We start from the raw sequence: 14015 nt of genomic DNA on the forward strand, positions 1-14015 counted from the left end.
ATCGTTTACACCACTGTCTCTGTGGTGGTAGGCAGACGCTTAGTCCGCTACGCTACCCGGCCGCCTTCCCCCAGCCTTTTAACTGTAATTCATGTTCTGCTTCACGTATCACTTCACTTACCTCTGTGATGTATGCATCGTCTGTCTCTTTTCTATTTTATAAAACATTTTCCCTGTTACCCTTCAAGAGGCCCTTTTGTCCTCCTGTTAGGCCGTCATTGTAAATAAGAATTTGTTCTTAATTGACCGGCTTGGTTAAAATTTTAATAAATACATAAAGATGATAATTGCATGCTTGTAGCCAAGTAGTAAATGAAGGTTCCCGGTTCAATTCCATCTCCTCCTGGCAGCGCCACGTCAAAGTGTCCTTGAGCAAGACACTTACCCCAAAACTGATCCTGATGAGCAGGTCGGCACCTTGCATGGTCGCCTCCGGCGTCGGTGGGTGAGTGAATGGGTGAATGTGAGGCTGTCAGCGCAGGCTGTGAAGTGCTTTGGATAAAAGGGAGGGTGTAGACTACCACATGCTGCCCTACCGTCGGTCTGGGGAGGGTGTACTGTAGACTACCACATGCTGCCTATACTGTTGGTCTGGGGAGGGTGTAGACTACCACATGCTGCCCTACTGTCGGTCTGGGGAGGGTGTAGACTACCACATGCTGCCCTACTGTTGGTCTGGGGAGGGTGTAGACTACCACATGCTGCCCTACTGTCGGACTGGGGAGGGTGTAGACTACCACATGCTGCCCTACTGTCAGTCTGGGGAGGGTGTAGACTACCACATGCTGCCCTACTGTCGGACTGGGGAGGGTGTAGACTACCACATGCTGCCCTACTGTCGGACTGGGGAAGGTGTAGTCGGCAGACGTTTTTTTTTCACCCGACAGGGAGTCTCACTTATATGATGAATTGAAAATGGAAGACCCTGATGGAAACAAGACGAAAGTCTCTCAGGTCTGCATCCTCTTAACAATTGTATGTATTGAGCTGTACTGTACTGTACCCATTCTGCAATCTGTTAATAAACTTTTCAATCAATCAGGTCTGCAAGCCCTAGGGGCCCGACGGAGCCAGACACCGTGGATAGATTGTGGCCAGGCTCGGACGGAATCTTTTATGCATATATAGGGTTCGGGTAGGGCTCGGGCTTCATTTTATACACGCGAGTCGTGCGCACACACACAAGCGTGCCGTCACGTAGCGTTTCCATCAAAGCAACAAGCTAGACCATTGAGAGTGTGCATGTCGGAGATGGAGAAGCTGCCTTTGCTATGAACACGAATGAACAGCAGAGTGGAATAAACTGTAAAAGGTTTTGCATGATTGTTCTTGGATTTAGCCGGTTGGCAAAGATTTGTTGAAGTTATTCAACGCAAGAAGTTTTTGTTGCCAACGTTCATCTAACAGTGAAGTGGTGAGTCCATCCTGATTTACTCAAATTAATTGGCTGCTGGTTTATGAGTTTTCGGTATGCTTTAGTGTCATGACATTAATGTTTGTCTGTGGGCATGTAATTGGTGCTGTTGTTAGCCGCAGAGTATGTCGTTATTGCATTGTGCATTTTTAGTTTTAATGTAGCATTTGTGTGTGTAATGTAGGTAGCGTGTGTGTGTGCAACTGTGCATGTGTACGATGTCTGTCATCACATCATAATATTGGCCTCGGGCTTAAGTCGGGCCAGGGCCGAATTGCTTAACTTTTCGGGCTAGGGTAGGGCCGGGTCTGAATGCTACAGGCTTGGGCTGGGGCCGAAATATCAGGCCCTTGCAGACCTCTAGTCTCACTGGGAAAACTGAGAGAGCGTAACGCATGCGGAGGTTCACGCCATCTCCCTCAGACCCTCTCCCTGCTGAACAGGCGCCGGACCGACCAGTAGGAGTCACTGTTTTGCAATGACCACCCGCGAACACTGAAAACCCGAGGTACCGCTCACAGCTGGAGTCTCTGCGGTGGTAGGCGAGTGCTTAGACCTCTACACTACCCAGCCGCGCCCTGGAATTAACTCCTTCTACATTCATATCATATAAGGGCAATGGTAGCTATGAGCTTTGTACTTGGAAATACCATTCCAGATAATCATTATATTATTTTAAGATAATGAGCTCTTTTCAAGTGTAGCCAATAATAGATCAATGTGTTACAAACTCTTTATAATGTTCCATGAGAGTGTCAAGCATTGTGCCTTAACATAAGGAAAGTGAGGCGGCTAGGTGGTGTAGTGGGCAAGGCGCTCGCCATCAACGCTGGAGACGCTAGGTTCGAATCCAGCTCTCGGCGTTGCTATCAGCTTGGCTGGTCGTTCATACTAACACAATTGGCAGTGTTAGGGGTGGGAAAGCTGATGGGTGGGTCCTGGGCGTTGTGGACAGCGACCCCTACAGTTCGGTCGGGGCGCCTGCACAGCGAGGGTAGGATCTGGAGGGAGGTAGTGTGACCTTCCACACGTTACACTCTCCCGGTGAGAATCTGCGCTGCCAGGCTGGCTGCACATGCGTCGGAGGAAAGCATGCGACAGTCTCCGGCCTCCCGGACCAACAGTAGGGGGGAGTGCGCAACAACCAGGAAGGGGGTTGGGAATTGGCATAACGACTAACAGTGGCATGGAAGAAAAATCGGAAAAAGGAGGGGGGAAAAAGATTTAAAAAAAAAGAAAACATAAGGAAAGTGTTGACAATACAATAAATGCATTACTTATTAAGCCACATTTTAATCTAAATACTACCAAATAGAATACAGTCTCTAGATGTCAAATCAAACCAGAGTGTTGGGAATAGTTTACCTACACTTGTTGTAAGCGTGTTGTAAGACAGTTAAAGTGACTACTTTCCACATAGCAATGCTTTTTATTAAATGTTTACAAAACTTAAACTTAAAAAAATACTTTAAAACCCTTTCACTACCACACTACAGAAGGTTAACCTTTCACTACCACACTATAGACGGTTAACCGTCTGTAGTGAAAGGGTTAACCTTCTGTAGTGTGGTTGTGAAAGGGTTAACCATTTGTCGTGGGGCAGTGAAAGGGTTAAAATGGAAAATCCACCTGGCGAGAGAGTGGGAAGCTGATGGAGAAACAAGGTATCAGGCAATTAAAATGACCCGCCATCATGTAAAAAAAACAAACGTCACAACTGATTCTGGGGCCTGGTTCCCATAGTGACATATCTTTACAGGGCCTGGTTCCCATAGTGAAACATATTTACAGGGCCTGGTTCCCATAGTGAAACATATTTACAGTAAAGTGACTCTTGACTCTTGCCTGCCAGGAACTGCCCTGGATCACTGTGATTGATGTCCGGGTATTCGATGCTTTCGCCACCCAGATCCCTGACAAAAGCTCTCATGGCGTTGTTCACAAACTCGTAAGCCTCGTTGACCATCCCCGGGGCGAGGTCTCTCCAGCCTAAACCAGCCTCATGGCCGGGAACTTTCTCCGAAGCTCCCGGAGGTCCTGCTGCATATGCTCCACGAGCTCCATGCTGCTCATCCGTACCAGATCGTTGATGCCGGCGTGGATGAGGAGGACGTCGGGGAAGGAGTGTGTGAGCAGCTCGATGTAGAAGCAGGGGAGGAGGTCACACCAGTCACACATTCTTCTCTGCACCACGACAGAGTCCAAAAGTTTTCCCAAACAGCTCCAATGCCCTCTTCTTCACTCTGTTCAAGCTGCAGCCCAGGATCCATATATTCTTCTGTGAAATGACAGGAAGGAAGGACAGAGGGATAAGACATCACATCTTCACTTATTCATTTAGAATAAAGCACAAGAAGATGGTGCGGCTCAGGTCAGTTGCTGTTGGTTTTGCTCCGCGAAGATTGTGCATACTTTTAGTTATTATATTTTTATTAAAACTACACTGGCGGGGACTTCATACAACCGCCAGTCACTTATGGACCTAAACTCCAAACTGAAAGAGGAGATTAGCGACACTTTATGCCAAGCTTGGCCATCGGAGATTCGCAGAGAGGGAGACGAAAACACAGAGGAAAAAGAGGGGGAATTAGGAACAGGCTAAGAAGCTCAGCTTACCGGGCAGCAATTCCATCGATCCTCCTGGCAAATGTTCGATCAAATAAGATGATCTCAGGGCGAGGATTAGATTCCAACGGGACATGACCGCAATATCTTTTGTCTGACGAGAGACATGGCTAACGCCATTAACACCGGATCAAATCATCACCCAGTCTGAGTCCTTCTCTGTCTTCCGAGCGGACAGGACAGCAGAGTCAGGGAAAGCCAAAGGAGGGGGTGTATGCTTCCTCATAAACAACGGATGGTGCAGCCCCGAGGCGAGCTCGCTCCTGCTCGCCGGACCTAGAACATTTGACCATTCTGTGTTGTCCGTTCTATCTCCTCTGAGAGTTCACAGCAGTCATCGTCACCGTAGTTTACATCCCACTGCAAGCAGATACCGACAAAGCACTGTCGGACCTCCAGGACTCATTGAACAAACACAAAATAAAATATCCAGACGCGGCCATGGTGATGGTTGGCGATTTCAATAAAGCGAACCTAAAAAAGGTTATGCCAAACTTTTATCAGCACATAAATGTACCACCAGGGGAGGGAACACTTTGGATCACTGCTATACCCTTTACAAGCAGGGTTACAAGGTGATTCCAGCCTCTCTGTTGGGTCCTACTAATCACCCCAAAGTACCAGAAAATACCCCAAAGTATACCCCAAAATAGTCAAGTCAAGTCAAGAGTTTTATTTGTCACAGCATACAAGTATACAATGAAATGCGGGGGGGTCTTGCCCGAAACGATTGTGCATAATACACCAATAATAATATAATAAGAATCCAATAGGATGAGAACGACATTTGTGCAATAATACAAGTAATCAAAGTAGGGCATATCAGTATATGTACATGAGTTTTTACAAGAGCATGGTAAGACATGCTAGGTCCTGTGATAGTGCAATACACTTGTAACTGAGGGGTTACAAAACCCTGACTGTATTAAAGATTGTGATAGATTAAACCACTGCTAGGTATGTACTTTAATTACTGGCCAGACAGTACATCGAATATAGATGGTGAACACTCACAAGAACACGGCATTGACAATGAAATAGTATTTGAGGGTATTTTATTATTATGCAACATTAGGTTACAGAATGAGAATTAGGGTCGCGCTTGTATGGCGAAGAATATGCGTAAAGTCAGTCAATAGCATGAGTCACTAGGAATAGCAGGAATCCTACGATGGGTCTAAGCTGACGCCACCTGTCGTATAATAGCAACTATAGAAGGCAATGCTGGTACCGCCTGGAGACAATGGGTTCCCTCCGGGGCTGTAAGGCCTAGAGGGTAGAGGAATGTTCGGATACTCAGTCTGATTCAATGAAGAATAAAGAGACTCCACGTACAGGAGTCGGTCCTTGTAAATCCAACGATCAGCAGCAAAGCAATAATTGTAATCCAAATGCTCGATAGCACTGATGACAGCCAGCCAGCCTCTGTCCACGAGGCCAGCCCGAGTGGTAATCCTCACGAGGTTGAATCCCAAACGATAGTGGAAATCAACGAGGCTCTTCTCCGGGTAACACGTTCCAAATCAATATAATCCAACCAGTAATGGTTCTGCAATCGCCGACGCTGGTTCTCCTGTGCACATGTCCAATGCTACACACGAACGAACTGTGGTTGCACGATATACAATAAATGAACGACTATTTACTTCACATTAGATTAGGTCGAACTTGACGTTACTGCATTAAACTCTGACACTTTACTATTCCCTTCGCACGTGGTTCTCCACGCTCTGTTAGACGCACTGCTGCTCACTTCACTGTTACCGAACTTGTCACACTGCTGCTTTAGACGAACTGCTGCTGTGCGCACCTGCGCCAGCATATATACTTAAGTGGCTTTCTAGTTCCAAACCTAACCACTTGCCCTGAATCAATACACTGCCAAGGGCATGTCCCGACTTGCCCCAAACTCGCCCCTTGCACCTGTCTGAGTGCGAGACTGCCTGGCGCCGCCGTCAGGGGGCATTATGCATAAGGAAAGTGAATATTACTATGATTTACACGCAGGCTTAAAGGGATATAACGTGTATATATAAATAATATACAATGTATATAAAACAATAAATGTAGATTCTCAGCTTTAATCTGGCCCTTCACAACAACACTGTTAGCTACGGATGAGGCACTGGGTCTTTATGTACACTGCTATACAATGCTATATTATACAAGCTCAAGTTATACTATACTATTTTTAAAGTGACCTTACCTTTTGTAAAGTAAAGTGACCATAAGTGTGAGCGTGTGCAGCATGTGTGTGCGTTCATGTTAAAGTGACTGTTAGTGTGTGAGCGTGTGTGTGTGCTCATGTGTGCTTGTGTGTGGAGAGTTCAGTGTTCAAGACTGATGGCCTGGGGGAAGAAGCTGAGCCGAAGTCCTAGTTGCTGGTGTTTGCAGGCGTTTGCCTGACCGCAGCAGCTTGAACAGGCTGTTGTTGGGGTGGTGAGGGTCTTTCATTGTTCTGCAGGCTCTGGATTTGCACCTCTTGTTGTATAGGACCTGCAGGGTTGGTAGTGCAATACCCGCAGTACGCTCGGCTGAGCGTACCACTCTCTGTAGGGCCTTCTTGTCCTGTGCCGTGCTGTTTCCATACCAGGCAGTGATGTTTCCAGTCAAGATGCTCTCTACAGCTCCGGAGTAGAAGGACTGGAGTATCTTCCCCGATACTCTGAACTAATGCCCCAAAGTACCCCAAAATACCTCAAAGTACCCCAAAGTATACCCCAAAGTACCCTAAAATACCCCGGGGTATCATTGGAAAGCCACACTCATTGGCTACAACCCTATCCAATCGCCAAGTGATTGACGGAGCTAGAGCCCCGGGAGTCGGGGGTGGTAATCCGACTCTGCCGTGTACTTTGGCGCACGCCTCACATATCCGCATGTAACTCAAGAACCGCTGAACGGATTTTGTCGCCTGAAATGGAAATCGGCAGGCAACAAAATAGGGCTTTAATTAAATATATATAAAAGAAATAAAGAAATGCACACTCGAACCGCTAGAGGTTGGCAAAGTGGGGTGTCGCGCCGATGGCCAAATCGTCCTCAAGAGGGCCCAGGGCGTTGCACGTTAAGAGGTTAACAATCCCGATTCCTGAGCCTATTTTATTCAAAAGGAAGATATTGATTTAAATATGTATATAGCCTATATATAATATGAATAAAATAAGTTTGAATCGTATCTCCTGTGCTGGCACAAGCACTACCATAGCGTGGAGTGGAGAGATAACACACAATATATACAATAACTAATATATATATATATATATATACTAAAAAGCTATTTATAATTTTTGGGCAGTAAAAAATCTCTGGCTGGTAGTTTAATTTTTTTAATCTAAGGCCCCGTTTAGACGGAAACGCTAGCAGGTGAATCCGCAAAAATATTTTTACGGATGTGCCTTTCGTTTATACGGAAACAGCGTTTTTACGGGGTGAAACCGCAAAAAAGTGAGACTACCTTCCAGGGTGGAATTCCTAGAAACGCAAAACCTTTGCGCTCTCGTCTAAACTATGAAACCGTATAAATCTGTTAAAACGATGACGAAAGGGTTGTCACGGCTCTGGTCGCGCGTACTGCTTACGTCACAGGTAGCAGGTAAGCGCCAGTAGCCGAGACGTAAACAAAGCAAGTATGTCTGACTATATCAACGGAGATCACTTGAAGGCTACATTGGCAGTACTTTTAAAGACACAAGAATCAGTCCAGTTTTAAGATACGCTATTGGAGCTGGAATTACCGCGGCTGCTGGCACCAGACTTGCCCTCCAATGGATCCTCGTTAAAGGATTTAAAGTGTACTCATTCCAATTACAGGGCCAGCAGGTGCCTCGACTGGCCCGCGCCGTTCTGTGTTCTGAACGTAGCGTTATAGCAGTACTTTTAACCCTTTCACTGCCACACGACAGAAGGTTAACCCTTTACTATCACACAACCGGCTGTCGTGTGGCAGTGAAAGGGTTAAATACACAAGAATCTGTCCCGCGGCGTGACTGGTCCCTCTGTCTGTGAGTGACTCTGCTTTGGTCCAATCACATTCCCCATCCACAGTCTGCGAATCAGAGGCAGAGTAGGGCGGGTCTTCACAGCACGTCATGTGACATATGCGCCAATCGTGTGACAGCGGTGCTCCGTCGTTACAGCCTCGTCTGCACAGAGAATTCCACCCCAAAACGCTCGTCTAAACGCAAAATTAAAAGTGAAACCGCAAGACGACTTTTGCGGTTTCTGTTCACAAAATGCTCGTCTAAACGTAGCCTAAAGCTAAAAAGTAAATTCTGTTCCCTGTTTTTCAGCATTTAGCTACATTACATTTAGTGGACGCTTTTATCCAAAGTTTGGCGGGAGTGGCGGCGGGGTTGCGGATGCAGGCGCGGGTCTAGGTGCAGGTGTGGGTCTAGGCGCAGGCGGTGCACTTGCTGCCGCCAGCGCCTTCATGTACACCTGCTGGTACAGCTGTGTCCAATTGGTTTACTCCTCGTATTTGATCAGATACTCGGGGTAGATTTGGTGCTTCTCGAACACAACAAATATCGAGGGACTGCCGACGTCGTCCACGCAGCTGTCGAAGAAGAGCGTCGTCGCCGCAGTCTTTGGACGGAGGTCTCAGGTAGCTGGAGGAGCCGCCGGTGTAGTCGCCCACCAGTATCCGACACGGCTACAGGCATGATACATTGTATGTAATGATAAAAGGACTAATGTTGCAGCTCCACAGGTAAGCTAAGTGTTCTGGAACTGTTGACAAACTCGCTGTACAGCCTAGTTCAGTGCTTCTCAAACCTCTCCTCGAGGCACCCCAGCCGTTCCATGCATTTGTTAAATTCCACCACCACCACACCTGATTCAACTAATAAAGGGCTTGTTAAGTTGAATCAGGTGTGGTGGAATTTAACAAATACATGGAACGGCTGGGGTGCTTCGAGGAGAGGATTGGGAAGCACTGGGCCCTAGTTGAACAGACACAACACTGGTCCAACCTCTCATCTCCACCTCGACCACGTGCATGAGATCCTCAGACAGCAGCTCCAGGGCAGCCCCAGCAAACCACTCTCTCAGCCTCATTCTAAAACTGATGAGTGAAAAAAAAAAAATACACTTCTAGTGTTTTATGATTTTATGGTCTAGGCTTGGAATATTACATAATTGGGGGGGGGGGGGGGGGGGGGGGGGGGGGGCCAGGCAGCATGGGGTAAGGTGTTTCAGTTCGGCTCCACAAAATACGTTTTTAAAACATACGTTTACCCTTTAGTCTTTATTTTTGGTTATTTTTGCAGACGTTGCACCCTCAGCTGTCGAAGGAGAGTGTGGTCGCAGTCGTCTTCGTCTTTGGACCGAGGTCTCAGGTAGCTGGAGGGGCCGCTGGCGTAGTATCCGACCAGTATCCGACACAGCTGCAGGCATGGCTACATTGTATGTAATGATAACGGGCGGGTGTTATATTATTTCAAGATAATAAAGTAGCTATAATGAGTCAATAGATAAAAAGCAGTAATGGCATGTAGGTTACTCACCCTACTCATGTACAATAGGCATCCACACTACACAGCATTTATAGACATAAATAAACATCATGGCTCATCTCCTACTCTGGGTATTCAGTAGGTGTCAGAGGCAACTACCCATATGACCTGAGGATACTAGTAAAACATTTTGAAATATTAAATTGCAAATAGAAATTAATCATTTGGATTAATCGACTAATCGATAAAAAAAAAATCGTTAGTTGCAGCCATAACGCCTATAGATTACATCACCATAGTCCAAGACTGCTTCGCCAACTCTTCCTACTAATCAAAGGAAAGCTGGTTGTGTTTTTTCTAGGAAACCAACTTTTCAGTCGCAACTTTGAGGCAGGGTTGTCCACATGGACTTTAAATGTAAATCTCTCATCGAGCCACACCAAGATATTTACATTCAGTGAAATGAAGCATTTCATGTGAGATGGAGCATTTCATGCGAGATTCAGATTCCTTTATTAAGCCATTTGTGTAAAAACACATTGGTAATTGTTGCAGCAATACGAGATGGAGCAATGATGAGCAAGACTGCCTTTGATGAGACTGAACATGACCCTTCTGACTGTCAAACTCGAGTAACATGGTTCCACTAATGCAGCCGGTATGTGAATGGATCAGTACCTGTGAATCGAAACGAGGTCTGTAGTATATTCTGTATAATTTCTGGAGAACCTGTAAGAAAATAAATACATTTTCACAAAATGTGCAAACATTTAAATAACTTAATTCACAGATAACACATACTGTACATAGGATTCAATTATTGACAGTGGTTGGATATGCTTCTGAGGACATGGGTTCAGAAAGCTACTCATTAGTGTCTCCACTACACTGCCAGGCTACTCATTAGTGTCTCCACTACACTGCCAGGCTACTCATTAGTGTCTCCACTACACTGATCGTTGATAAGAACATTCATAAGAACCAAACTGACAATTACATTGAACAAATGTTGGTCCCCGTTTGATACTCTGTTTAAAACCTGGCAGTTTTTCTTCCCGTTTGATACCCACATAGTTTGAACCCTGACAATTAGCAGGGCCGACACCTGGTCAGTTCGTCAGATGACTTGTACCATAATACAGGATGAACAGACAAAACTATCTCAAGGACAAGCGATTATCTCTGATCGGATGAAAGTGATTGGAGCAATGACACATACAAAACAAACATACACACCTCCTGCCTTTTCCAGCTCCAGCTGGACTCCCTGCAGGAAGTAGTGGTAAGTGTCAGGAGAGGAGGTGAGGCTGTCACAGAGATACCGGAAACACCACATGTTGTCCTGGAGGAGAGACGGGAAAGAAACAAGTTGATCTGAAAGTAAATTCTAAAACATTTTGTTCGTCGCCAACAGGCCTCGCTCTACTGTGGATATTAACCCTACTACTACTACCGTCTGTAGCGTGGTAGTGAAAGGGTTAACATTCTGTAGTGTGGCGGTGAAATGGTTAAACCTTTGTCGTGTGGCAGTGAAAGGGTTAACCTCCGGTATTGTCACAGTGAAAGGGTAAACAAACACTGCAACAGGAAGTAAACTGTAGTTTTAGCCGTTTCCTAGCAACACACAAAACATTCCAGTGCAACCATCTTTAGACGGCTTCAGCTTTGACCACATGAAACATTCGACACAGACCCAAGTGTATCTCCCACCGCAGTGTTTGCCAATACAATAGCCGTGAGGGGAAACGCACTTGGGTCCGAACTGTTCCCCAGCTAAACTAGTGCATACAGGGTTCCCACAGACTTTCATTGCAAAATGAAATTCAAGGACTTTCAAGTACTTTTCCAAGCACTATTTTTCATTTTAAAAAGGGCATTTAAAAAGGATCCAATTCACCGTTAAAAAGTTTTGTATATGGGCGGCCGGGTAGCGCAGCGGACTAAGCGTCTGTCTACCACCGCAGATACACTGGTATCGAATCCGGCTGTCAAGGGTGCCTCCGGCTTGGGCCGGTCGTCATACTGACACAATTGGCAGAGTCAGCAGGAGGGAAGCCGGTGGGTGGTATCCTGGTCGTTGTAAACAGCGACTCCTACAGGTCGGTCAGGGCACCTGCACAGCGAGGGAAGGAACTGGTGAAGGTAGTGTGATCCTCCTACGCGTTACACTTCACCAATGAGAGTCCGCGCAGCATGTGATAGACTTCAGGGCTCCCTAGACCGGCAAGTAGGGGGCAAATGCGTGCAACGACCAGGAAGGGGAGGGGGGAATTGGCATAACGACTAAATTGGGATGGGAGAAAAATATTATTATTGAAAATAAAGAATTTTGATTAAAAAAAAATCTTTTGCCAAATAAACGCTAGATCAGGGGTCGGCAACCCTAGGCACGCGTGCCTGCTTAGGCACGCGGGACCATTTCCATAGGCACGCGGGGGGGGGGGGGGCAGCATAAAAAAAAAAAAAAAAAAATATTATTATTATTATTATTATTATTATTATTTTTTTTTTTACTTCGCTTTGAAATATTATTGTGAAATGTTTTGCACTGTTGTCGCATATCTCTTGTTGAAATCCTCCCACAGGTTCTTTTTTGTAAGTCGACTGTTCTGCACACCCCTATATTATGACAGCAATCAGCTGTTCCCATGTGCTCCGCTGTAGCCGGCCTCCCGCCGGCCTCCCGCAGCAGTCGCGCCAGGTAACACACAGTGCTGAGGTTGCATTCTGTGCAGTGTCATGATCAACCCCCGCTAAGAAATCAAAGCAAATTCGCACATTCCAGCCCTCGTGGACAGACGATTACGGGTTTGTGGACCGTCAGAAGGACCGTGCTATGTGTTCTTTCTGTTTGGAAAATGTAGTTTGCCAAACATCATCTGTGAAACGCCATTTCGAGACTAAGCATAAAACAAGTTTCAAGGATCAGGCGGATAAGGCAGAATCCATTAAACGTGCCGTCGCCAGGTATGGGAAGCAAGCCAGCACCCTCAAAGTGTTCACGCGCGCTCAAAAACACGCAACTGAAGCAATTGCTATCGCATTGCTCATTGCATTGCAAAACGTGGAAAGCCATTCACGGATGGCGACGTATATAGGCTTTTATCTGTACCTCATATGTTTTGTTTGAAGGCTTGCCAAATAAAGAGACAATAAAAGCAAGGATAAAAGATATCCCCACCATGTCAACGGAACGTTGCAATGGCTTTGCTGACGGTCTTCGGGTCAACATACCTCTGTGAGCAGATCTTTTCGCACATGAAGTACGTGCTCAACCCCTCCCGGAGTCGATTTAAGCATGTGTCCAGCTTAAAGTGACTAATTACACCCCCCAAATAACCGGAGCTCAGCCAGGCAAAACACTGACGCGACAGGTAGGCTGCTGTTTATTTTCCTGTACATCGGTTTGCATGTTAACTTGAACTTGAACGTGCATATGCAGGGCTCTACGCATAATAGATCATACGCACAATCGCGCATATATTATTACGCGGCATGTGTATGTGTAGGGGAGCTGTCCACTGTGCATGTGGTGCTGAACCTCTCTCTCTCTCTCTCTCTCTCTCTCTCTCTCTCTCTCTCTCTCTCTCTCTCTCTCTCTCTCTCTCTCTCGTGGAGCACAGTGTGCTTTGCGTGTGCACTGTGTGTGTGCCATCATGTTAACGTTAGCCTCAGTTAAACTTAAACCTTGCGACGCCTCGTTAGATGAAGCTGTGTTCTGAGGTGTTCTGAGCTTCTGAGCTGTGTCATGTGACAATAGTACACATATTTAATTGAAACCCTTTATTTGTTTATTATTTCAATTTAGCTGGAAATACATTGCTACATCATTCAGTAACATTTGCAGAGCCTTATAACAAAAACATTATTACGGTCACCATTGTGACCAGTGCTTAATCAACACATTTTATTATTTATTTTTCTATTATTTCATTGAACATGTTAAAAGCCATTTTTCTTACTCAAAATGTGAGTATTACCAAGTCAACTTGTGTTCTTAAAACAATGACAATAAACATAGTTTTATTAGGTTGAAATAATGTGGTTGTGTACTTATTTTTCTGTTAACTTATTATGGATTGAAAACTGAGCACAGTAACTGAACTCAATATTTTTAAGTTTGGGTAACTTATTATTATTTATTTTTGTACAGTTCTCCATTAGGCCTGTAGGTGGAGCTATGGTGTGTGCTGTGTCCAAAAATGAATGGGCAAATGTGAGTGAAATGGTCGCACTGTATGCAGCTGTTTGTCTGCATTGCACCCCCCCCCCCCCCCTCCCCAACTCAGATTTAGGGTTGATACAACCATCATAATAATATTGTTAATAATAACAATAATGATGTAATAATGTAAGAATTATCATTAAAAAGACCTGATTATGAGAGAAAAAAAAATACGATGCATGGAATATTGTTGAGGCACACTAGTTACAACTATATTTCAAATAGGCACTCCATGTCAAAAAGGTTGCTGACCCCTGCGCTAGATGATCGATAGTATATGTGTACGCATGCACGC

General features: G+C 45.5%; 1 protein-coding gene across 1 annotated transcript in view; it reads right to left on the reverse strand.

The window, feature by feature from the left end:
- Nucleotides 1–3016: 3016 nt before the first annotated feature.
- LOC311232029 (uncharacterized protein) overlaps nt 3017–14015 on the reverse strand; it is an 88557-nt gene continuing 77558 nt past the window's right edge. Inside the window, exons 17-20 of the mRNA XM_084318695.1 lie at nt 10732–10837; nt 10174–10224; nt 9278–9438; nt 3017–3692 (exon numbers count right to left, since the gene is read on the reverse strand). Coding sequence (XP_084174821.1) covers nt 9281–9438; nt 10174–10224; nt 10732–10837 — 315 coding nt within the window. The 3' untranslated portion in view covers nt 3017–3692; nt 9278–9280. The remainder of the gene's footprint in view (nt 3693–9277; nt 9439–10173; nt 10225–10731; nt 10838–14015) is intronic.

This window comes from Notolepis coatsorum (genome assembly GCF_963971535.1).
Source record: "Notolepis coatsorum genome assembly, chromosome: 7".
In the NCBI taxonomy this organism is placed as follows: Eukaryota; Metazoa; Chordata; class Actinopteri; order Aulopiformes; family Paralepididae; genus Notolepis; species Notolepis coatsorum.